General features: G+C 41.5%; 1 protein-coding gene across 2 annotated transcripts in view; it reads left to right on the forward strand.

Moving 5' to 3' along the window:
• Positions 1 to 4,457: 4,457 nt before the first annotated feature.
• PTPN2 (protein tyrosine phosphatase non-receptor type 2) overlaps positions 4,458 to 26,114 on the forward strand; it is a 33,983-nt gene continuing 12,326 nt past the window's right edge. The window contains exons 1-6 of one of the 2 annotated variants that reach the window (XM_075728320.1): positions 4,458 to 4,572; positions 7,964 to 8,054; positions 15,842 to 15,942; positions 16,570 to 16,668; positions 17,810 to 17,947; positions 25,167 to 25,376. In XM_075728320.1, the coding sequence (XP_075584435.1) occupies positions 4,504 to 4,572; positions 7,964 to 8,054; positions 15,842 to 15,942; positions 16,570 to 16,668; positions 17,810 to 17,947; positions 25,167 to 25,376 (708 nt within the window). In that variant the 5' untranslated portion in view covers positions 4,458 to 4,503. The remainder of the gene's footprint in view (positions 4,573 to 7,963; positions 8,055 to 15,841; positions 15,943 to 16,569; positions 16,669 to 17,809; positions 17,948 to 25,166; positions 25,377 to 26,114) is intronic. The other variant, XM_075728321.1, reaches the window with a different exon arrangement.

Genomic DNA, 26,114 nt, shown 5'->3' on the forward strand with positions numbered 1-26,114 from the left:
AGTTTTCTAATGAGTGTACTTGGTTTATGTTGTATATACAGTTCTTCTCCACAGACCATTATAACTGTAGTCCTGGGCCTATCGTGGGCTCAATTCCCAAAAACCAGAGAACTGGTACAACATTTTCAGCATATTTACAGTAAAAAATAACAATGAAAAAGCAAACAATGGCAATTTCTCCAGAAACCCCTGGTTTGCCAGTTATTGCTCTTCTAAGCCAGCTGTAAATTGCAATTAATAAACACTTCTTTCAGTTTACCATGAGCTGCGTCTAGGCACTGCTCTGCGTTCCAGATCCTAAACATAGCTGCTACCATAAAACTACCATAAAACATAAAACATTTCTCCTAATAACACAATTACATTGCTTTCCCAATGTGAGCTACATCCCCAAATATCACAAGCAATGACAAGCACAAGCTTCTCATATGCATGACAGCTGCTAACTAGAAGAGCAGAATGCGTGTTCCTGTGTTTATATATCAAAACTACCACTTCTCCTGTGTGCTTCTCAAAACACACCAGTGTCTCAATAGCCCGCTCAGCTGATACACACGGGGTGCTCCTCAGCTGACAGAGCTGTCCTTGGACTCACGCACAACATCTTCTCATGCTTCATGGGCAGCGACCTCCAAGCCTCCCCTGGCCTTTGCACTAGAATAAAGAGAAAGTAACATGTCGTGGGGCAGCATCACTCTCTGTTCTCTGGACAGACGGGACAGCAACTGGGCCTCCTGTAGCTGCGATCCATGTCAGATGGCTTCATGGGCATCATGATGTCTGTGACCTACAGGTAGCTCCAGCGGCAGGTAAAAAAGGCTGTAATAACAAATGCTGCAAATACAGGTTGGTCAGCAAGTTCATATCCAGAGAAAAGCCTCCTGAAGACTAAAATCAGTGAGGAAGTCGTATATTTTAATTTCTTTATTAAAATGTGTTATTTTGCAGACAGCTTCTATGTATCTATTTACTTTCTTATACCCAGCCTGTGCAAGATCAGTTTTCTGAGGTAAAGATAACTTTTTGTTCATTGAAACATGAATTCAAGGAAACCTATTTTAAATTAAAAAGAATCATTGCCTTGAGGATGGGCACTTAGTCTTCTCTGCACTCTTAAATGAGAAATGTAATTTGTAGATGTCTTAATTTACCTATTTTACCGCTGATCACATGGAGCACATTGATTAACTAGAGAATACCTGCAGAATGACAGACATAGCCTGTCCCTCAGTCTTGCAGGCAGAAAAATCCAGAAAAGCTAGTCCCTATATAGCTTTCAAAGTTTGAACCCTCAGTTCAAGAAAATCTTATGCAACATTTCATTGAGTTACCTGGAAAAACATGCCATGAACTTACTGATGCATACTGTCCCATCAGCTATCCTTCAGAGGTGCATCACACAAACCCCCAGTGTACAAGATACCAGCTTTCATCATAGGACCTGAGGGTGTACATCAGCTGGTGGATTTGGAGCACTGTACTGCACTGCAGCCCGCAGACATGAGGGAAATGCAACAGCCCATGACAGGTGTTTGGACATCAAAACCAGAAGTCTGTTCCAAAAATACTTGCCTTATCTGTTGTGTTGGGTTTGCATGGCAAGGTTTCGGTAGCGGGGGGGGGGGGGGGGGGGCGGGGGGGGGCTACAGGGGTGACTTCTGTGAGAAGCTGCTAGAAGCTTCCCCTGTGTCTGACAGAGCCAATGCCAGCCGGCTCCAAGACGGACCCGCCACTGGCCAAGGCTGAGCCCATCAGCAACAGCGGTAGCACCTCTGGGATAACATATTTAAAAAGGGGGGAAAAAAAGAAAACCCATAGCACCGGGACACAAACTGCAGCTGGAGTGAGGAGTGAGAATATGAGAGGAACGACTCTGCAGACACCAAGGTCCGTGAAGGAGGAGGGGCAGGAGGTGCTCCAGGCACCGGAGCAGAGATTCCCCTGCAGCCCCTGGTGCAGCCCATGGTGAGGCAGCTGTGCCCCTGCAGCACATGGAGGTCCACGCTGGAGCAGATATCCACCTGCACCCGGGGAGGGCCCCATGCTGGAGCAGGTGGATGCACCCAAAGGAGGCTGTGACCCCGTGGAGAGCCCACGCTGGAGCAGGCTCCTGGTAGGACCTGTGGACCCATGGAGAGAGAGAGGAGCCCAGACTGGAGCAGGTTTGCTGGCAGGACTTGTGACCCCGTGGGGGACCCATGCTGGAGCAGTCTGCTCCTGAAGGACTGCACCCCATGGAAGGGACCCACGCTGGAGCAGTTCGTGAAGAACTGTAGCCCGTGGGAAGGACCCACGTTGGAGAAGTTCACAGAGGACTGTCTCCGGTGGGAGGGACTCCACACTGGAACAGGGGAAGTGTGAGGCGTCCTCCCCTGCGGAGAAAGGAGCAGCAGGGGCAATGTGTGATGAACTGACCGCAACCCCCATTCCCTGTCCCCCTGCACCGCTCGGGGGGAGGAGGTAGAGAAAATCGTGAGTGAAGTTGATCCTGGGAAGAAGGGAGGGGTGGGGGGAAGGTGTTTAAAGATTTGGTTTTATTTCTCATCACCCTACACATGTTCCCACTTCTCTCTCCTACTCAGGTTTGATTGGTAATGAATTAGACTGAGTTTCCTTGAGTTGAGTCTGTTTTGCCAGTGACGGTAACTGCTGAGTGATCTCCCTGTCCTTATCTCAACCCACGAGCTTCTTCGTTATATTTCCTCTCCCCTGTCCAGTTGAGAAGGGGAGTGACAGAGCGGCTTTGGTGGGCACTTGGCATCCAGCCGGGGTCAAAGCAGCACACCTATGTAACCACACATACATCTCTCGTGTCATGCTGAGTGACCCTCCTCGTGTCACACATTTGAAATTGCTCTTAGAACTATGACCGGAGGCCCAGCCCTGCGCCACAGCAGGGATGGCGTGCAGGGAAGCGTGGTGGCGGTACGGCCGCGCTCAGGACTGCGCAGTTGGTTATCACGGGGGCCGTAGATGCCACGCTCAGCCCCTGCATGCGTGTACGAGCCCGGTGACGGGGCACTCTGAGGGGGCCCGGGGCTCAGGGGGCCCGGTGGGGACCGGCTACCGCGCCACAGACCACGGGCGGCGGGGTCGAGGGCGGTGGAGGGGGCGGGGCTAACCGCCAAGGGGCGGTACAGGGGGCGGTGCTAACGGGCAGAGGGGGCGGGGCTAACCGCCAGGAGCTGCATAGGGGCGGGGCTAGCGGGCAGTGGGCTACGGAGGGGGCGGGGCTAACGGGCAAAGGACGGCAGAGGGGGCGGGGCTAACCGCCAGGGGCGGTATAGGGGCGGGGCTAACGGGCAGGGCCGGCAGAGCGGGGGAGATGAGGGGAGCGGCTGGGGCGCGGCGGCGGTGGCGCAGGCCCCTCAGGGGTGGGCGAGGGCAGACAAAAATGTTCCCCGTGAAACCTCCCATTTCGCGAAAGGGCGTGCCGGGGGCGAGGGGGGAGAGCCCGCTGCAGCGGGGAGGGAGAGCCCGGAGTTACGTCCGGGACGGGGACCCTAGGGAGGGGAGGAGGCTGGGCCAACGGCAGGGCTGTCACTGGGGTGTGAGGAGGGAGCCCGGCACTGGAATCCCTTCCCCTTTGCGGTACTGATTAACACCGCCCATGTTTAAAGCGCCGTACGGTAATCGGCAACCCGTGCTGAGGCGGGAAGCGCGGCTCGCCCACCTGAAGGGCTACGGGCGCTCGTCCCTCGCCCTGAGCCGCGCCGCAGATTTCCCCGCAGCTTGAGCAACGCAGCCCTTGCTAAACTCCGCCTGACCTTTAGCTTTGCTAAGCGGCTTCCTGCGGGGCTTTCTCCTGGGAGCAATCGCAGAGGGCTGCTGCGTTCCGCCTCTCCGCGTTTCTGCTTTTGAGATTGCCAGCCTCGCCGTGATTTGTTTGTCTGACACGTTCGTATTTTCGTACTTCTGCTTTCTAAAACGAGCGGCTGTAGGCGGGGCGCAGGCAGGCGGGGCGGCTCCCCCGGCCCGTCACGGCGCTGAAGCGGGCCGGGGACTCACCGGCGGCGCCGCGCTGCTGGCTGGCAGCGCCCCTTCACGCCCTGAGCTCCGCCCGCGTTTTGGCCGCCCAGCGGCGCGGGGACAGCAAACGGCTGCCGACTGCTTTGCGGCCGAAGCCGTCTGCCTATCGGCTGAGGCGAGGCGAGGCGAGGCGAGGCGCAGCGCCCCGGCCCGCTCCGCTCCGCCGCGGCCGAGCTCCGCCCCCAGTCCCGTCCCGCCCCGCCCCGCCCCGGGCCACCTGAGGGCGGCCCCGAGCCCCCTCCCCCGCCCCCGCCGCCCCGTGACGTCACCCCAGGTGCTCCCCGCCTCCCCGGGGGCGTGGCCGCGGCCGCCGCGGTGGGCGGGGGCGAGGCCCGCGCATGCGCCTGCCGCGGGCGGCAGCGGGACCCGTTGCGAGCGTATGTGCGCGCCCGCCGCTCCCGTGTGGTGGGCAGCGCGCGAGGGGTCGGGAGCTCGCCGGCCTCCGGACAGGCTCGCGCTCTGCCCGCCGCCGCCATGTCCGCCATCATCGAGCAGGAGTTCCAGGAGACCGACGCCACTAACGACTGGCAGGCGCGTTATCTGGTGAGCGAAGCGGAGGCGGGGGGGGGGGGATCGCTCCGGCTCTGCCCCGGCAGGAGCGAGGACGGGGAGAGGGCCGCGAGCCGGCAGGGCGCCTCGCCGGTGCCCGCCGCCTCGGCGGGGAGCGGAAGTCGCTGGGCCCCGGCTCGTTCTCAGGTGCACGCAGCGACACTGCGGGCGGGCGCCGCGCATGCGCCCGGGAGGCGGCCGCGGCTCCGCGCCGGCGGGTGGGGGGGGGGGGGGGGGGGGGGCGCTGAGGTATCGCGCAGGCGCGGTGCGGCCCGCTGGGCCCCTGCGCCTGCGCGGGCTCGGCGGCGGCGGCCCGGGCCCCTCAGCCGGGAGCTGGCGGCCGGGCGCGGAGGACTCAAGCGAGCGGCCTGATCCGCGCCGGGCGAGGGTGTTTTCCCCGCGGTTTCCAGGCAGAGTGGAAAGTTTTGTACCTGGTAATACCCATCCGGCCCAGGCTTGCCGTCGCCCCTGGGTTCGCGGCTCTGCCGCTGAAACCGCTGCGCAGCGGTTCCTCAGGCGCCAGCTCACGCTTGTCACCGCCCGCTGCCTTCACCTGCTTGGCTCTGCAGGAGGCCTGCACGATTATCTCTCAGAAAATACGCCCGTTGCCCTTTTTCTCTAGAAACAACGAGATTACTAGCGTGCAACAATAGTCTTTGGGTCAGTTCTATCAAATAGACTTTATGTATAAGCTTATAATACTAGAGCAGTTATTCGAGCCAGTATGTGTTTTACAGTGCCCTTTCACAAATGAGGAAAAACAGCCCAAAAAGAAAGTTATCTTTGCTAGCTTTAAGTTGTGCTTTTTCTCTGTTAAATTTGAGGTGTATGTGATTTACGTGTATCTCAAATACATTAGATGTATAATGGAACTGAACAGGGAATAGCAGAAATAAACTGCTAAGCTAATGAGATAAAAGCATAAAGGAAGAATTCTGCAACCAGTGTTTTTCATGAGGTAGAAAAGTACACAGGCGTTACATCTGGTATATCCAGACTGAACAAGCTAGCTTTCACGAGTCATTTTAATATAATTTAGTTGTACTTGGAGAAGTGAACTGAAGAGAAAATTGTATATGTTAAGCTGTGCTAAACTTTGTATATAGATTTCCTAATTTTACTATGGCTATGCTTTAAAATATTTTTTTAATAAAGTTTTTTGCATTAGAATTTTGTTTCCCTGATTTTGTAGATTTTTGCAAACTTAGGATTTTTTTCAGGGTACTTAAGGCATTTGTTTTATATTAAAACCAGATAATACAGAGCTGCTTAAAAACCATAAAGAGAAAATAGCAAATGATGATTTTAAATAGCACAAACTTGTAGAAAATACTCTAATTGTTGACTACTTGTTTTTACACCGAGTTTTTGTTTAGGAAGGTATTTTCCTATGATAGTGTTACATAAGAAACATACATACTTGCCTTGAGAAGTATAAGTTTCTCTGAAGAAAAAAAGTTGGGTGTTAAGGTTTTTTTAGTCTTCTTGCTGAGACCAGTTTTGTATATTTGCCCTTCAGTTCCATGAATTTGCCAAGACTTGTGGTAAAATCCTATGAAGCTTGGAATGTTTATGCTGACTCTTGGAGCTCCTATCCAATCTGAACTAATGACTGAATAAATAATACTGATTTTCGCTTTTGTTTTCAATGCAAGTTTTTCTTCTGGAATATGCCATACGTTACATCTGGCATCTAGTTTGTTTCTCTAATTTGTGATGGCTGGATCATATGTGGGAAAACTTGATTTTAGAACTAGTCATTAAACTTCCTTAGGTTTAATTCTTTTTAGCAACCCCCCCCCCCCCAGCTCCCCCCAGTCACCATAGTAGTGTTTCTAGCTGTTTTAATGTTTCTTGACCAATTTACGGGTCTGTTTCTGTGCATACAGGATGCCAGTGCTTTTGAAAACAAAGTATGTTGCATCTTGTTACAGAGTAATACAAAATTTACATTTCATGGGAACTTGGTTGTGAATGCCTGCCAGATACATGTGGCATGTGTATGTGGTTGCTCCCAAAGCTTGTAAGCCATATAAACTAGAGGAGAAGATGGGTTCCAGTGTGCTGTATCAAAATAAAAAATCCTGATTGTCTAATAGATCAAGAGATTTTTATACAAATATGTAGAGCGTTGGTGCTTGACAGCTGCTGGTCCACATTGTGGTTTAGGTTATTTACAGGTTGTCACTGCACTTAAGTAATGTCACACACCAGATGCTAACAAATGGAGCTTCCTTACGTACATTAGATTTCCACTGAAGTCCTTTTTGGCTGTGTTCATTGTCTGGGAATGTGTAGACTATTTAGGAAGTTTGAGAAGGCAAAGATAGTGGAAAGAGAGAAGACCAAATAATGTTGAATTGTAAAGAAAAGTTTAAATGCTTGTTGGGACATAATGATCACATGTAGCAACAGCATCTAAAAACAAAAGGAGAATTCAAAATATTGTTAATTCTATATCGTACAACATGTCTGCTGAGATGGCATCAGTACAGAGATATAAAGGAATAGTTCAGTTCGTTGGAGGCTGCTCGTCAATAGCACTTCAGCTGTGTTTTCAGTTGTCTACATAAGGTAAATCTGTGTATCTTAGTGAAGTCATGGAAAAGATACACTCAGAGGCAACAAAGTAATAAAACTGAACTTTCAGAATATGCGAACAGTATGCTCCTTAAAATAGTGTGTAAATGAGTATGTTTGAATATCTTCCAAATGCAGATTATTGAAAGGTTTGTATTAATGCCCAGGGAGAGCAGGCTGCAATTTCACATTGATATTTGTGAGTCCAGAATTGTTCCTTCATATTAGATCATGTTTAACTACTACAGCTATATGGGTTGAACCATCAAACCACCAAGAATAATCTTATGGCTGTTAAAAGCAGCCATAAAATCATTAACTAGTTCACTTACCTTTGTGGGGATTTATGCTGCTGGTTGGTGTAAAGGAGCTAGCAGTGTACTGCTGTTAGTTCTGTTTATCCGAGTCTCTTATTACTGTGGGAGCTAACATGCAAGTCTAAGGTAAACTGCAAGCATAATAAATATCTGGGTTGTGTGGGTTGTTGGGTTTTTTGTTGTTTTTTTTTTTTTTTTTTCCCCTTTGTCCCTGCTACATCAGTTGCTTACCAAATTGTGCTTATGTTTGTTTGGTGGTGTTAGCCAACTTTGGGAAGATCTAAATGGCAACAGCTTGGCCAAGAATGAGACACATGTTTTCTGAGTGAGAATAACACTAGGTGTAGTAAAGGTTCATTTAAAAATGTTAATTATTAATAACCTTGATTAATGAATAAGCTTGTGAAAGTCTTACAATAGGATGGGTAGAACACTAACCTTAACCAGTTTACTGGCTATAAGTAAATCACGTTTTTTGTCTTTTAAAGGAAATTCGACATAAATCCGGTGACTACCCTCACAGAGTTGCAAAATATCCAGAAAACAGAAATCGAAACAGATACAGAGATGTTAGTCCATGTAAGTATATTTTCTGTAATTATTGCAGTAAACTTTCTAGACTTTTTACTTACCTGGTTTACTTTTAAATACTGTAGCTAAGAAATAATGGTCACTGTAGGTTTTGCATTTTGTTGATTTCTGTTAGGCACATATCCTATGATAAATGGTTTTTGTAACACATACACAAATGTGTGTAACAGAAAGGAGAAAAGTTTGAGGGTTAAACTCATGCTGAATGGTGAATAAGAGACGATTGCAAATCATGGGTATTAGTATATAGATAAATGTGAGCTGCAAAGTAATGTTTTAAAGATATTTTTGTCATAAGGAAATTATTTGTTTAATGTTGCTTTATCTGTCATAAAAAAAAAATCAACATCTGCTGAGCACAGAAATTAAGTTAATAAGCCTTGACTAACACTAACAGTTTCCTTTTTGGGCTAAGTGATTCTGCACATTTATAAGGTTGTATGGATGAATGCCACTCGATTTCTACTGTCACTTTAAAAAATACTGGAGATTTTGTTACTTTTGTCTGTTTGGAAGAATGTATGCATGAAGTTGTTCTTTCATTTTCACAATGCAAGTAGATAGGTATGGAGTGCTTTGTATTTTACTAACTGCCATACAATGGTCTTTGTGACATAATGATCTTGCATCTCGGGTGAAGACAGCTATTTTTTTTTTTGCCAGCTTCTTTGCTACTGAAGTGTTGTGGACTTTTTTCAACAGCATTGACTTTAGAAACTGTAATCCAAAATCGTTATAAAACGGCATGTGAGCAAAAGGTTATCGACACATAGTTATAGCTGGAGAAAGCTGTCATAAATCACTTTCAAAAGGACGAGGAAAAACATTTAGTACAGCCTTAATTTTTCTATGAAATATTGAAGTTGGAAGAGGTTAAATGTTGGTGCGTTTTCATATGAAGTTCCCAGAACACCAAAGGCTCATAAAAGCCTTCTTGTTACTGGATCTAGAATTTTTGAAGGGCTGCTGGTGTATTGGGGCTTTTTGTTTGAGAGTCTAATCTGAATACCTATTGTAAGATTTGGAGAAGTGCTGAACTCCTTGTTTCCAGTTGAAAATTGTGGTAACAGCATGTGCATAGCACTTCTCAAAATTACACGGAAAGGGTGTCGGGTTGAGTCATGCTGGCCAGATGCAGTGCTGCCTGCTGCTCGTTAGGCTGCTGCCAGAATGCTAACTTGCACCATGTGTTCACACCAAATGGATCCTGTCTGGCTCAGTGCTGAATCTCAATACTGCACTCTGATGAAACTGAACTTAAGAGTTCGGTGCACAGCCTCTTTGCTGTGTCTGCATGGCATTCCCCAGTACGGTCTATTTAAGAAATGTACAGCTCTAAAGAAGATGCCTCAAGTTAGTCAAGGCTTACTAACTTCCGCTGTGTGCTCAGCAAAGGAAGGTAGGCCTCTGTTGGGCCTTCGTTGATCTGTGCAGAGGTACTTATGTGTCCCAGGTCTGCTGTCCTGTTACAGCACAGCATTAGCACCTTACCTGTGGTAAAGCAGGTCATGTTTTACTCGCCTTCTGTTTCATACCTGAATTGGGATGGGGGTTGTAAGAAGAGAAGGTGGGCAATTGGATTTGAACCCATGAGACCCAAGTTCTGCTCCTGGGTCCAATACCCCATACAACTTCTGTGGCAGAAGTTACATTCATGCGTTTGCCATTTCTCCCATCCATGGATTTCATTTCTTAGGCACTACTGCAAAGAGAATGGCAGCTTACCTTCAACGTATTTGTGGGTTTTCTTTCTTTTTAGAAAGAGTGTTTCTAAAAGAAAGAAATAAAAAGACATTGTGTTATTTAAGTAGCATCTAATAATGCCTGCAATAATATCTTGGAGGTGTGACTTGTATTCATCCTCTGTAGTTTTTTGGTGCTTGAAGTTTTCCTTAAGCATGGCATGCCTTTTACGATAGTGAAGAGCACCAAACGTCTCTGCCCTGGTCATGGCAAAGCTTGCTTCTGAAATGCTTGTTTAGCCAGGAGGAAATTACTCGCGTGATTGTATTAATCCCTGGATGCTGTGCAAGAACTGTCTCTGTCTGACAGTTAGATAAAATCTAACCTTGAATAGTAGTTGAGCTCAGGAAGGGGTTAGAGTCATTACACTCTAGTTGACATGAATTATAACATGATGACTGAACTAAGGTAATGAACTTCATGAAGCGTGTCTCTTTAGCATTTACGAAAGAAAAGAGGTTTGAATTGGGCCACCAAGATAGCCTGCATAACTGGGCACTAGGAGCAAGGCTGTATGAGAATAGAGCAAAACACAGTGTTTGAACTAATTCCTGTTGAATTATACATCTGTGTGTTTTAAAAATATGACTCATAATTGTTTCTGTAACGATGGTGAGAGCTGGGAGGAGAAAGAGACCTGGAAGGGAAATGATAAATAACATTCCAAGATAGCAGTACCTAAATTTCAAAGCATCTGGGGTAGTAGTAGCTGTGCGGTTTGGTCACTGTGGTGAGCGCATCTAATCATGGCGTATGTATGCAAGGAACTGGATTGCAGAAATGCAAGATGACTCAGTCTTACACAATCTTAACATCTTGGTCCTTCACTTTTTGCAAATTTTACTGCTCTTTAACAGTGTTTAAATGAAAACCAAGTGATAATACTAATATTCTCTGATAGCCAAAGGCCTTCAGAACGAGCAGGTAAACTCTTAAGATCTAGCTACTTAAACACATTGTAAGACATAAGACCTAATTTGATGAAAATGTTTTATTTCTCCGTAGCAGTGAGAAAATGGTTTGTTAATCTAGATAGTAGCCAAGCCAGTCTAAAGTCTGAGGTGGTATGTCTGCAAGAGGAAATGCAAAGATCGTGCTGTTTTACGGAAAGACGTCAATTACAAGTGCAGGAAAAAATGCTTTGGGTTGGTTTGCCCCATTTCAACCATAATAGGCAGGACACGCACACTGAAACCAGTTTGTGTCTGTTACATATGTTTCTAGGTAAAAGTTTATTTCTGTTAGCTGGGAAAGGCTAATCATCTTTGCTCATTACAGCTGAATTTCGCATTGTCTCCAGTTTCATAAATATTTTTGTTAGTGCCTAGTTTTGTTGGCTAAAGAGCTATGGTGTGTATAAGTTTGGTTGGGTAAAAGCCCTCAAGAGTCACTGCTTAGCCAAAAAAAATAGCAGTCTAGCAGTTTGGTATTAGTCTAGAACAGAGAGAGGAATATTTTGGCTATGTAGTACTATTGAAACAGGAAGTTAATCTGAAATAGGTTTGGTTTGACAGCCAGTCATTTCCTGACAGATGAAACCATTTCTCAGAAAACATTGTTAAGAGGAAAATAACTTGTGAGGTTATTATTCTTTATTGATAACTTTAATGAAACTCTAAGATTTTGGTTATTACTTTCCTTCTAAATCTTATCCTTAGTTCATATCAGAGGAGTCTAGTGTATCAGATTGACTGTAAACACCTTTAGAGATCAGCTTACTGTGTTCCCAGATTTAGAGGCAAGAAGGAAATCCCCTCAGCAAAATTTGCAGGAATTTTTTTTTTTTTTTTTTGCTTTTGCTTTTGGAGGGTAGATGGGGGGTTATGCAGTTGTATCTTTATCCTTCCTTTGTAATGTGTGTAGCGCAATTTCTTAGGTCGGCTGAACATTTTTGCCTGGTAGATCATGTTGCTCTTGGAGGGTCTTGAGAGGTAGTGATTTCTCTTGTTTTCTTTCTGTGGCCATTAGTAGACTCTGTGTTGGATCTTTCAGCCATAGGCTTACAGTTGTCCTAGAGTAATACACCAGGAAGAGAGGAACATGAAGAGTATTGTGCTTTACAGGGAACAGAGTTGATGTGGATGGTTTTGCACGTAGTGCTGATTAATTGTCATTGCAAAAATGTTCCCTTTCTGCTCTGTGTTTCGAGTGTATGTACTGAGAAGAGGGAGATGATCTGTCCAAAATAAGCCTACTGCACTTCTTGTTGTCCATATTAGAAGCTCTGACATGGGTGATTTTTATGACGTTATCTGATGATTTTCTAAAACATCTTGTTACCAGAGACATGGTATAAATAAACTCAATATGCTGCTTTTGGAGATACTTCTTTCTTTGGGGTTGGGGAAGAGGGGAATTTTATGGCACATACTGATCTACACTTAATTGTATCTTAAGGTGTTTTTTTTTTCACAGTCCTGGTTAAAAGCATAAGGATCCTGTGCAGTAGTTCTGCATATATTTCAGTATGAATACGTTTCAGTTATGAGCTAGGCCATGATTGATATGATGGCATTCATTGCATACAACCAGTGACAGAGTGGGGAAAAGTCACTTTGCCTTTCCTTTGCCTTAGGCTACCTCTGAAACTTGAGAATGTAAGTCTAGTGACAGAGTATTGTAATTTGAATAATTTAGCAGCTTGGATAGACTAGATTTAGATTAGTGAAATGAAGGGGATTTGCTGATGGGTGGGAAAGGGTCAGTCTGGGTCATTGAGATGGCTTATGGCTACATGTTTTATTTATGACTTTCTTTAATCCACTAAGTAGCGTTTCACCCTCCTTTGTTGTTAGTAGCTCTATATTTGGGGAGCCAGAGACATCTCTTGGATACAAGATAATTTTTAAGTTATACAGCGGTTTCACTTCTAGAAACACAGTTGTTGCAAATAAAAGCCTTTCATTAACCAACTGCAAGAACTGCATGATGTAAAATGCCAAATGTTTCATATCTCAGTTTTAACTGGATATGTCATCTTTTTGGCAGGGAGTGAGCAAATTGATGTGTAATGTGAAGTCTTGGCCTTGTTTGAGAGGCAGGGAGTGTTGTCAGTGATATCAGTGGGACAGGGTTTCAGTGGGTAATAAGAGTTCGCTTATCTCGGAGAGGGTCGTTCTGGGAGTAGTTTTCTTAGTACAGCAGCCAGAACAAGAAGCATTTTTTAAGGTTTCCACTTCCTTTTCGGGCTGCATAGTTTGTTGCAATAGGGGAATTAGCACTTCAGAAAATGAGTACTATATTTTCCCTGTTGTGGGCATGGCAACATTTAAGGTAAATCTTTAAGATAAGATTTAAGATAGGTTTATCATTCATATAAATCTAAAGTACTTTGTAACTGGAAATGATTTACATGTGGGGAATACGTTACAGCTAACTCACTGTCAAAAGCTGGCTTGCTTCATTTAATTCAGAAGAGCAAGCCAGGGCTTGAATGAGGTTTCTAGGTCATTGTGTCCTTTAGCAACCTTTTCCCTTGAAAGAAGGGAAATCAATATATTCTAGTGGCTTTCTTTGTCCTGTGGAGTCTATGCCGGTGTATTTGTAGCTAGAACCTCTGGTTTAGCTGAGGAGGAGGAGGGAGGCAGGCAGGCTGTCTGTGCATAGAATTAGTTGTTAAAGGGGCTTTTAAAAAAACTTTCAGAATTTTATTTGTCACATTTACAAAGCATAATTTATAAGAAGGAAAAAATAAGCCTGGAAACGTGTGTAAAGATTACAGTAGGAAACCTCATTAGGGCCTCGGCAGTTATCTCCTGCTGGCAGCAATACAGCAGCTGCTGCTGGGTGATTAAACTGTTAACAGTGCTTGCTTACGTCATCTTTCCGAGAACACTAGTACCGGTATGTGTGATTTACTATAACAAGATCTTAAGTTTTTCCTGTTGGCAAATGACATGTAATATTTACAAAGGTCTTGGTTTCTCTCCAGTAGAAACATTTCAGATAAAGTGATACATGAAAGGAAAAAGTAACGCTTTCCTATCCAGACAAAATAATACAAGGAGATATATTTTACTTTTAAACACACATGTGTCTTCATTTTACTGTGTCTTGGCTTTGATAATATTTTTTTCTTTATAGAAATGTATCATGAGTTGTTTTAAGACTCCTGGAAGTCAAGATCGTGTTGCCTTACAGCTGGAATGCTAATGAAAACAGTCTAAACCAGTAACTTTCTCATACTTTTGTATTAAAAATAGATTTTCAGCATATTTCTGTTCTCTGCACGTTGGTATGTGCCTACATATAAAAGCTAGCAGCTAAAGGACATAGTATGACAACCTCAAATCTCAAGTCCTTTACAAAAAAAACACCAAAAAAAAACCCCCTGTAGTAATGTACTGTTGACTTCTTTCCTTGAATCTGGCAAGATCCTCTTTGACAGTTGCCAATAGGAGGTAGATGAGGGAGAGTATAAAAGCAGATCAAGACCTAGTAAATGTACTTTTCCCAGGTTTCCAAACATATGGAAAGTGTTTATAAAATCATATGAGTGGTCCACAGAACAAGAGTATAATTCAGTAACTGTTTTTTGATTCCCATCAGCTTTTTGCCTATTTGGGGTCATATTCATGGATTTCTTAAATACACCTTGTGCTCTATAGACAGGCTGTGGTTTAGGGACTTAATCTGAGTTCAGCTATCGTAGCTGCACTGAGTGGGTAGTTGCTCATGTCAAAGCTCATGGATTTTGTGCGTTTCCCAAGATGTTTGTCAAAAGGAGGTTAGCCTTTTAGTGGGGGGATGAGAGAGGGAAAAGTGGGCTGACATTTTAATTGCAGCTGTGCCATCAGTCTGCACCCTGAGTGAGTTCTGTGGGTTAGACCAGGTGAACATAGGTTAAAAACGTGCATTGCACTGTAATTCACTCAGCTCTGTCAGTTTCTGTATGGAACTTCTTCCATCTCTTCCTGAAATGTTTTGAAGTCTCTTCAGTTCATTTTAGTTTGCTATTTTTTATTTATTCTTCTCATAAACAGTCTGTCTAGGCAGTTGAGCTTCAGGAGGTTTGCAGTCAGTTGGATCTCATTTCCTGTCAGGCATCTGTGTACAAATATTAAACTAAAAATGCTGTTTATTTAATACAGTTCTAATAAATGGCTGAAGAATTACTTACTGTGAACAAGTCGGACTACCTAAATGTCTCCTGGAGGATGTTAAATCAGATAGTAAAAGGTTCTAGGAACAGCCACAGTGATTTTTTTATGATGCAGTGTTTTAGTATGACAGTCTGATAATCTTTCTTATATTAATGCTCAAATTTTAAATGGAGTCCTTTGCTTGCCTCCCCCATAAATAGGGGAATCTTCTGTCTTGCCTGTGTAATTGTGCGAGACTGAAACTGTGTAACTAGATTAGGCTTCATTTAATTGGAAGATTTGTTAAATAGGTACATTTTTGGATGTACCCCTTCTTTAGTATTTTTAATTTGTATAGTATTACACAATAAATTACAGGGAAAATTAAATTCATCAAAGCTTGGTTTGAATTATTGCAAGTAGATTTGTTGGTTTGGTTTGGTTTGGTTTTTTAGCTGTGTGAGTTTAACTTTATGATTCTACCTCAACCTGTGAAACTTCAGTTCACCAAAAATCTTGGAATTCTGAACTTAAAGGAAACCATGCAGTGGAGTGATCTGGTGTGATAGGACAGAGTGCTGCCTGGTGTGGGTTGTGGTGCTGTTGTGTTAAGGAACTGCAACTGTTGAGGGCTGGCTGTGAGCATCTTTTGGCATGTGAGGGAGGATTGTTTCATTTTGTTGTTTTTTAAAGCAAACTGGATATTCCAGTTTTCTGAGCAGCTTCTATTAATAGCTGCCTGAAATTACTCTGATGGAATGCTGAGGAGAGAATGAGACAGGCAGTTATCAAAGTTACAGGAGAAATTAGTGTCACATATATTTGTATTTTGCCATTTGGTTAGTACTGCAGAATTTATTTCTAATTGCTTGTCAGACCTAAACTTGCCCATTCAGAGAGTATTCATCAAGACGGATGCATCATTAATTCTTAATTTTCCTTGAATTTTAGATGATCATAGTCGTGTAAAACTGCAGAACGCTGAGAATGACTATATCAATGCCAGCCTAGTGGTCATAGAAGAAGCCCAGAGATACTATATTTTAACACAGGTAAGTAGTACCAATTACTAGGTGGTTATAGGAATTGAGAATCTGGGGGAGGAGGATTTGTACAGTCATAGTTTGTATTTGGATGGTTCCTTGTCTCCAGGAGTTATAAATACCTCATTCTAACTGCCTGTTTGATCTAATTGTGAACACATTGTTTTATATTTTAAGAAAAAGCTAAAGGGGATATTTAAGTATGAATAGTTTACTGCATATAAAGCTTTTTAAATATTTCTTGCTCTTTTCTCCAGTTCTTTTAGAAATAGTTTGCAGCAGTACTTTTACTCCTTATTTCATCTTGTACTTCCTGACCATGCCTGCAGTAGCTTTTCTTCTAACGGCACAATAGTATTTATGCTTGAACTGAAACATCCCTTCCCTGAGTTCTTGCTGTTTTGTTGTTTGAGGGGTTTTTTTGGTTGGTTGGTTTTTTTAAAAACTTTTAATTACTGGAATGATCTGTGCAGTGTGGTTACTTTTTTGCCTGTCATTTCTATCATTCTATTAATAATTTGTTTAAACTTTTCAGAGGAAGACTTTTTCCTATTTCACACAGTGAACTATTAACTGTGTTCAAACACTGCTTTGCCTATACATTCTCCCACCCAGTTTTTTTTCTTTACTACACAGGGTCCACTGCCTAATACATGTTGTCATTTTTGGCTAATGGTATGGCAGCAACAAACCAAAGCAGTTGTCATGTTGAACAGAACTGTTGAAAAAGAACTGGTAAGTAATATTAGGCCTAAAGTTGTTAAGTAAGCCACATAATTTTAATACAGTTGAACAATCTTTGATTGGTATGTTAAAAGAACTAAGGCTTTCTCACTGGTGTATGGCATAACATGTATTTAATATAACATTAAAGTGATGGAGCTAAGACACAAAATTCAGTTTGGTGAAAACAGCATCTAATAAATATACATCCAGAAGGGTGAAAGGAGGATGTACAGATAGAAGTAAGATGGAGTAGAAGCAGTGTAAGATGCTCTAGAACACAACAGAAGGTGGGAAAAACAAGTCTGAATTAAAGTATCTTTAGATTATTTCTTCTAAATCTAACAGAGTAGTATATTTGTTGTATAGTTATCTTAACTGTTTGTAACAACAAAGACGAGCTGCTGCCCAGCAACTGTCAAACTGGTCTAGTTATTTTTGATTCTTTACAGCTGGTGGTATACATGCAGAAATCTTCTGTTATGATGTAGTTTTTCTGCTAATGTGCCTAAAACCACTGTGGATTTTAGTTACAAATGCATGTCATCTGAGGTTTATGGTCTTTCTTCAGAGTAGATTTGTTAGTGTAAAAGATTTGATTAGTCCATTAAAAAAATCAGTTCTTACGCAAAAATTTTCCTACAGAAAGTTGAGCATAGGGCAAGAGGAATAAAGGACAAGGGACAGTTTTGCATTATGTCGTTAGTTCATTCTTTTGTTTCACTAGAATCTTTCAGTATTCAGCAAGCCTTGGGAAAAATGGATGTGTTATGTAAATGTGCAGGTGTGCATGTCAGAAGCAGAAGTGGGAAATGTTGAAATAGCTGAGTAAAGATCTCTGTTCACTGTAGAGAACTAGAGCGGGGAGAGGGAGAAGGGCTAAGGTATGTCTCAAAACATGCTAGCCCTGTGATGAAAGAAAGCTTAAAGAATTAGAGCTGGAATGCATAATAGCCATTGAAACAGTTGTAGTAAATTGGCTGTAAACATTATGGACTTTGAGAATTCCTCAACCTGGGAGCAGGTACTTGAGCCTACTATATTGAATAACAGGCTCTCAGAATCTGCTCATTGAAAGCCTGAGATACTAGGATACTTAACTGGATTTTTCTTTTTTTTTTTTTCTGTTTTTCTCCTTTTTTTAATAAATTAGGTGAAGTGTGCACAATACTGGCCAACAAAAGAAGAGGAAGTTATGACATTCAGTGAAACGGGTTTCTGCGTGAGGCTAGTATCTGAAGACGTCAAATCCTATTACACAGTACATGTACTGCAGTTAGAAAATATCAACGTAAGCTTTTCTCAGTCTGTATAGCTCATATTCCTGGGCTTAAGTATATAATGACAACCGTTTAGCATATTGTCACTACAGGTTTGATTGAGCTTTTACACTGAAAACTTTAATGCACTTTGGTTCTGATAATGTTGAAGATGTATGTGTGGCATATAACCAAGTGAGTTAGACCTGAATGGATCTATATGTTAAAATAGATAACAACTTCAGTATTTTTATACTTATGTTTTCCATTTGGTTGTACCTTAGCATGCTGAATTGTAATTGATGGTAGTGGTGATTCTAAGAGGAGCTGTAAGAAATACCCTAAAAGGAGGAACCTAGGAGTTGAAATTTCTGATTTCTTTTGAATATCAGAAATCAGACTCAGTAATTACTGTTTTTTAATGGAACTTTAGTTTTCCATATAATTCAGTCCAGCTATCTAACTTTTGGCGGGGGGGGGGGGGGGGGTGATTACCACCTGTAGATAGGTAACTTTATCTCCTCTTGCTTACCTCCCCTTTTGCTCCACAGGACCAACCATCCTTTTCTCTTAAAAATTAAGCACTTTGACAATTTAATCAAGTTAAGCTCAAAAAAATTGTTCCTGGCCTGAGCTTGGGTTGGAATTTGCTGCTTCTGTTTCAGAGCTGAAGACAGGATTGAAGAGCTTGTCTGTTTGTTCCAGCTATGTCTTGTAAGATATTCTCTCTCCCTATAAACCTTGCCTTATATTAAATGAAACTGCTACTATGGCAAGTTTTATTTAAGGTTGTCTTGTCAGTGGATTTGGGAAAGGAAAGCTTGAAGACGTTGCTGTTGTTTTATACAACTAAACATTGATATATTTGGTCAAAATTATTTTAATTTATAGTAACTATTAATGGTACTTTGAAATAATGTTTGTTAATTCGGAACCTCCCTCACGAGATCAACATGATAAAACTTGGCATGTTGTTCCTTGGTCTGTTCAATGTAAGAAGAGCTTTATGAAATTCTGTCCTACTGACCTGAAGAATTTCTGTTTGTTTATTGACAGCAAAGGCAAAGAAAAGAGGAGTAGTGCTTGCAAGCTAGTGCCTGAGAAAGGAAAACTTGCCTCAGTTTTCCAAAAAGGAAATTTATTCTAACTACTGAAAAGGCTTCTTTGTGGAATTGTCTGGCTGATGTTGGTCCCTAATCTTAAACTTCCTATTTTCAAGGGATGCAATTTTCATGATATGTTTATGTTTGGACATACCATTAACTGGAAAATGCAGAAATCCCTTGAGGAACAGCACAATGTATGTTATAGTAGACTTTTGAGTTGGAGCTATTGAGCACTTAAATTTCTGGGTTCGCTTTGGGCTGGTAATGCAGGCCCATCAGCGCTGTACAGTTTCTTGTATGTCATGTAACTCAGTTTCACAAATACTTAGCAGACTTAGTGTATTGAATTTTTATTTGAATGCCCTAGCACTCCTATAAGGCTCCGCAAATATTAGCTCCAAAGAATATTTTTTTAATATAAAACAGCTACAAGAAGTAGAACATACTTGGTTACTCAAACAGAAAAACTAAATAGTTTCTAGAATAACACTGCGAATGTTAAGTGCAGCCTTCTGTAAGAATTTGATAATTATACCGTAAAACTTGTGGGAACTGAGTATTCACAGTAACTTGAAATGTGAGCTTAACTATGTTTATAAAAGTTATTCTGGAGGTGACTTTGGTGGAGGCAAAATAATAAGACATTTAGCCACTTGATGCCTGGAATATGAGACAACTTATGAACAAAACATACACTGCATTCCAAGAATACTTAAGAAATATTAGTATTTCCTTGAAAACAGAGAGAACTAGAATTGTCTTTATAATACAACCATTCTGAACTCAAGTAAATTTGGGTTACTTCAACAAATCTCCAATACATAAGCAAAATACGTATGTATGAAGAGTAAAGTGCTTGTTTAATGTTCTTACCAATGAAAAAACCTCTGAATATTTGGTTGTTTTTGTTGGTGCTGGTTTGGTTTTGTTTTGTTAAAGGGCAGTTAGAAGTACAGGTAGGGTTGGTGGGGGGCAATGCTTGCTTTTTAGGATTGGATCGAGGAGTTTGATTTTTTTACATCTGTTCTAGGCAAACATTTGGTTTTGCTGTTGTGGCTAGTGTAATCCAGTAAAGCTTTGGAGAGGAGATGGTGTTTATTGGTATCTTCCCAAAAGTTTTGAAAATATTTCTAATGTGCTTTGTCTTCCTGGTGCTTATTGTGGCATTTCCTTATTTTTTGCCTGACCCAGTCTGCATTTTAGAATATAGAAATTTGAAGCTGCCTTTCCACCATGGTTCATTGTGTCTCCTCCATCGTTTTGTTGGTGTTAATTGTCAGCTCTTCTGAAAGTTGACTGCTGCTTTCTGCTGTAATTGCTCAGGTTCAGAACTCTCTTGGAGGAAAGATTGTCTGTGAAGACTTCCACAAACCCTTGCCTCTGTTGGAAAATAGTGGTAGAAGGAAGATACTGTGCTCATGTTAAAAATTCCTAATCATTTATGTGTGATGCTATTGCATGTCTGTGATTTGAAGCAAAGTCTCCCAGTATACTGGAGAAGTGACAGTTAGGTGTTTATGAGAGCCTTTGGTTAAATCTGTAAAATAACCTTATTGGATGGGTTTGCTAAGTTTTGTGATGATGTTATGGGAGAATTGTTAGGTATCGACAGCTAACTTCTGGAAGACTGCACCTTCTGTTGAATATGTATTTTTATATTACTCTTTATTGCTGCTTTTAGCTTTCCTTGTTGCAAGTATAAATACTGGTCTTCAGAGAAAGAAAACCTGTGCCTTCAGTAATTTTTGGTGTGGCAACCCAGATAGCTTGGAGGATGTGACACTTGAACGTTTATAAGCAAAACCCCACTAGGTTGGTACTGGGGAATTCAGGGAAGCTATGGGAGGGTGAATGAGCATCAGTACTCGAGGGAAACCAGGGATTGACTGGGCAAGGAAATGGAACAGTGGAAAGGAATTGAAATTGCTGGAGGAGCCTTGATGAACATATCTCAGGCTGGGTTCCTAGAAATAAGAATAAAACAGCTGAAGGAGAGGTTTGCAAAGAAAATATTTGCTGGAGGAGAAGGGACTAGAAGAAATGAACTAGATTTGATGTGACACTGGTGGTATGATTTAGAGTAAGGTCCATTAATAAGCCCCAAGTGGAATCTTGAGTCCTCTGCAAACAGCAAATATTTGGCAAAACCCATTAGCAAAATGGATTCTCAATACCAAGCCTCTGTGTGGCTGTTGCTGTCAGGTTAAGGTGACGCAAAACTGTTCACTGGCCATCACTGTCTGATCCTGTGGATGAACCAGGAGTGCCAGTGTAGTTCAAGAAGGTAAGATTTGCTTTGCGGCTGGTTTCCAATGTCCAAAATTTTAAATGTACTGAGGAGATACTTTGTTTGTGGAGGCAAGCAATCTAATGGCAGGTGATGCTCTGGGATCTTGTGCTATCTTTGTATACAGATGTGTATGTAATTCCTATCGTTTTTTAAGGGATTTCTGAAACATGGCAAACATTTGCTTTTAAACTTGTGAGGTGTCCTCAAATCACTTTGACAAACTGCAACAGGGATTAATTTTGGTCTTCATGACCACAGAAATAAGACTGAGGTGTTAGGAAAGGTATTGGTGTCTATCAGGAAAGGAGAACCCACACTCACTTGAATGTCAAGTGTTTTGCAGATTCAGTGGGCATAGCTATTACCATGTTGACCTATGGGATATGCACTAGTTAATTAAAAAAAAAAAAAATAACCCAGAACGTTTGTCAGGATTATTTGGCCCCATTATCCGAATTGCCTTTTTTATGTACCTTTTGAAAACCATTTTGACAAGCGTTAGAATGAACAAATAGAAGAGGTTGTAGTAACAGTTGATTTAAGATTTTTGAATTTCAGTGCTTAGAATATTGCCCTTACAGCATGCCTTATCATTTTTATATGATCAAATTGGTTGTTAATGCACTTAAGCCATGATTGTTAAGTACAGGACCACTGTGAGGTTGTAGGTGTATTTTATGCCTTCATATGTTGGACTATTCCAGTAGCCTGTAAACTATGAAATGAAGGCTTCTGTAAGGAGCGTGTGAAATTTGACAGACCAGCATTTTTGTGTCTTCAGCTGTTTTACTTTACACTGAAGACGTTGGATTCCTTTGAGCATTTTGGTGGTATTTATGTTCATACTCTCAGATGACCGAACAACCTAAAGTTATTCTAGGATTTTTGTACCCTTTTGTTTTGAGTGATTGGATAGTCACTGTAAAAAGGTTATGATGAGGCTTGTTTTGATGAAAGTCTGATGGCATTGTATTATTTTTCTGCTCAAGTCGTCATGTGGATGTCTGCTTGTAACCTGGAGCATGCCTTGTGGTTTGATCATCCTTTGATTATGCTGTTAGTGTTGCCAGCAGTCAGTGGAGAACTGTGCAGTGTGGTGGTAACTTTCTGAGTTTATCAGTTTTAGTTATGTTGGTTATTTACTGAAAGCTTATCCCAGTAGTTTGTGAAACTTTCACTGGAATGGTTTGACTCATTTTCTTGAAAAGTTTGTTTAGAAGTAGTCCCATGATTATTCAAGGATTTAAAAAAAATTTTTTTTTTTTTTTGGTAGCTAGTCTTAGGGAATGAATCTTGGAAGAATATGTTGTGGCTACCGTAGAATAAGCTGGTTTTCAGTTATCATGCAGAAATGTTCCCTGTGTATAACATAAATAAAATTTTATATTACTGCCTGAGTCTTCTTGTAATAAAATTACTTGTTCTTTAAAATTGAATTTCTGTCCATCAACAGTTGTGAATCTTTAGCAAACCATTATAGTCCTGCATCACTTCACATAAGTGATAGCTGTGGTGCATGGCTCAGTGACTGGGGAGTTCTTTAAGAAAGGGTGATATGGATATTCACACAACAACAGTATTTCAGCTGTACAGCTTGACTGCCAAGCACCGCTTGAAAGAGCCATTCTGTTTAAGAGGGAAAATGTGGGAGGTTTGAAATGTTCAAATGGGATTTGGCTGTACAATTAGAAACTGCAAGTTCAAGGAAGACCAGGCAGTTCCAGTGCTCATGGAACTTGTGGAGAAAGATGAAGAGACTAGGTATTTTCAAAATGAGCTGAAGTGGTGGAAAATTGTGGGATGGATAAAGCCTTCATACAGTATGGGGAGGGAGAAAAAAAGTAATTCTGTGGGTTAGTGCTGGATGAGATGTACAGCAGCACTGTTTAATCTTTCCTTTAGAAATAGCTATTTTCAGATTAGTGTATGAGCACGGTGAGACTTGGCCATATGTTTGAACCACTACTGGTTTTTTTTAGGAGTATGCTAGTGGTTGTTACAGTATGGGATTTGAAAAAAAAACAACCCACAATCACCTTTGTTTTCTATAGATAAGGGCATTTTTGCCTTTTTAAGGTATAGGAAGGCTTTAATCTGGAATGCTATTTAAGAATCTTGAGGGGGAGGGTATCAATTACCACTTCAAAGGATCATCTAGATTCGCAAGAAACAACTTTAACCTTTGCTTTACCTAATATGTGCCTTTAGCTCATCTCTCCAGTTTTCCTCTTAATTTTGTTTGTAAATTGATGAGTTATTTTTCTTAGAAATAGAGGAAATTGCTTAAGAGTGTTACCTTCTTTAAAATTCTATAATTTCCAGATTTCTTATAAAAAATGTGTCTCCTTCATGATTTTTAAACAAATGGGTCATTTAAGTTGATTAGTGCGTTAACTGACTAGTAGAAAAGCTAGGTACAGAAGACCAGTAAGGTCTCAGTTGAAATTGCAGACTTTCTTATTTGTCTGAAGCAAAGCATTAAAAAAAAAAAAGGGAAATCTAAATTGTATAAATACATTGGGGCCTTGGTAGATTTTTTTTCTCCCTGCTTTGAAATCTTACTGTGTACTCATTTAACCAATATGATAGATCAGACTCTGTTGTCCTTGTTGAGCTCTTGGCCAAAAGACAAAATATTCCTGGAAGATAACTGTGCATTTGAGAGTGACTTGAGTCATTTTAATATCCACTGTTTTCTGTGAAAGTATTGGCAGTCTTGCAGTATCAGGCATTGAAGGCAAAAGACAAAATGGGAGAGTATTTTTGTTACTGTGGTAACCATGAACTGGATTATTTTAATTTTAGTTTCACAAAGGAGTTTCGTAAATTGTCCCTCATAAGAGGTTGGAACAGACTGAGCAGATGAAGAACAGTAGAATTTATTTTAATTTCCTAGCTATATTTTACTGTTGCTGAAAAAGAAAAATAGCTTTTCTGGAATACATTGATACTTTAAATCTTCTTGTGTTCCAGCTTTGTGGAGGTTTATGTAGGTTTCAATCTATGTGGAAAATAAGATAAAATGGAGGGAGGATAAAAACAACTGAACCTTTCTAAAATTTCTGAGCTAAACTGGTGATCAAGTTGCCTCCCTTCTTTCCTTGCTACAGTGATTGAGACAAGGAGTAGTGTTTAACAGCAGGTCTGAAGTGAGTTCTGTAAAGATATGATCCAAATTTGTCATCAGAGCTTTTCAGATATATACGTACTTTCTTGCTGTCATTTCAATACTTGCAGTTAGTTGGTCATGTTAGGAGGGGAACTGCATGGTTTTGGAATCCTTTTTTCTTACTTTGAAAGAATGAATGCGTCCAAGCAGTAGTCTTGCTAGACATCCTGCTATATGGGTTCTTCTGGGCCCTTTCTGTAAAGCTTCCTGCTCCTCTCAGTAGTGTGGTTAGCATAAAGGAGATGCTGACACCTCTTGATATTAAAACTTGCTCTGAGCAAGAGTGGAGAGTGCTTACAATGCTGATGGGCATTTTTTTCAGTCCTGTTAATGCTAGCAGTCTAATAACTGCTGTCAGCCATTAAGCTGAATTAATGGTAGAAAAAGAAGAATATTTTGGGGGCAGGTAGTAAAGCAAACCAAATATAATACTGGAAGTTTGAGAAGAAGAAGAAAAAAAAAAGTATGGTAGTAATTGCAAAGGGGAAAACTACCAACTCGGATGAAAATCTGCTTCAGGTTGCACTATTGCTTGTCATCTGACTTGAAGCAGGTTATTGGATTATTTGTCTAAATGGGAGGTTTGAAATAGAAAACAACTATTGATTTAGATTTGGGAAATGTGTGCTAACTAAACAAAAGTAGAATACTTTCTAGTTGTATTGTTTATTTGTTTTCACTTCTAGAGTGGTGAGTCCAGGATGATCTTTCATTTTCATTATACTACATGGCCAGACTTTGGAGTTCCTGAATCCCCAGCTTCATTCCTGAACTTCCTGTTTAAAGTCAGAGAGTCTGGTTCACTAAGTCCTGAGCATGGACCTGTAGTAGTTCACTGCAGCGCGGGGATAGGACGTTCCGGCACGTTTTCATTAGTAGACACTTGTCTTGTTCTGGTAAGTGTTTAGCCATTTTCTCTGTCACCCCTTTCCTTCTCCTGACACCCTGCCTGTCTTCCCAATACAGGCTTTTTGGTCAGAAGGCATTAAAAGCATTTGAGTTAATGACATGACAGTGAAAACTTTAATTAAGAGATCGTACCTTTTTTTTTCTTCACATACTTTGACTGTTAAAAAACACAACTCTTGAAATACGTTTACGAATCCATCTTGAAGTACTTTACATGTAATTTTCAAAGCTTCCTGGAAAGTAAATAGTTAAGCATTTTTTTCCTTTTATATAAGACGTGCTTAGAAAAGATTGAGGTTGTTTTTTTTTTAATACGAGCTTAAAGTTATGCTTGTGAATATATATTGAGACAACTGAATAGAATATATAAGTCTTTCTCTAAACATGGAATATCTTGCAGGTCTGACAGGTCCCTTTTCTTAAGGTTGCAGAAAATTGGTATGTGAACTAGGATGAGAACCTGGGCATGCCCCTGGATCTCCTGCAGTGTGTAATGGAGGATGGTGCAGAATTTCCCTAGCTGTGCAGCCCTCTGAGAGGTGGGGCTTGGTAGCTAGTTGTAGTACCACATGAATGAGTAGGTCTTTTGCTTACTCAGTGAAGTGTATCATCTATAATTGCTCATGACTTGAGTGAACTTTAAATGTTAAATAATATTTAAAATCTCTTTAATTTTTTGTTGGATTTTAAAGTCCAGGCACAGACTTTTTGTCTCTGGCTGTGCT

This window comes from Pelecanus crispus, chromosome 2 (genome assembly GCF_030463565.1).
Source record: "Pelecanus crispus isolate bPelCri1 chromosome 2, bPelCri1.pri, whole genome shotgun sequence".
NCBI classification, from domain to species: Eukaryota; Metazoa; Chordata; class Aves; order Pelecaniformes; family Pelecanidae; genus Pelecanus; species Pelecanus crispus.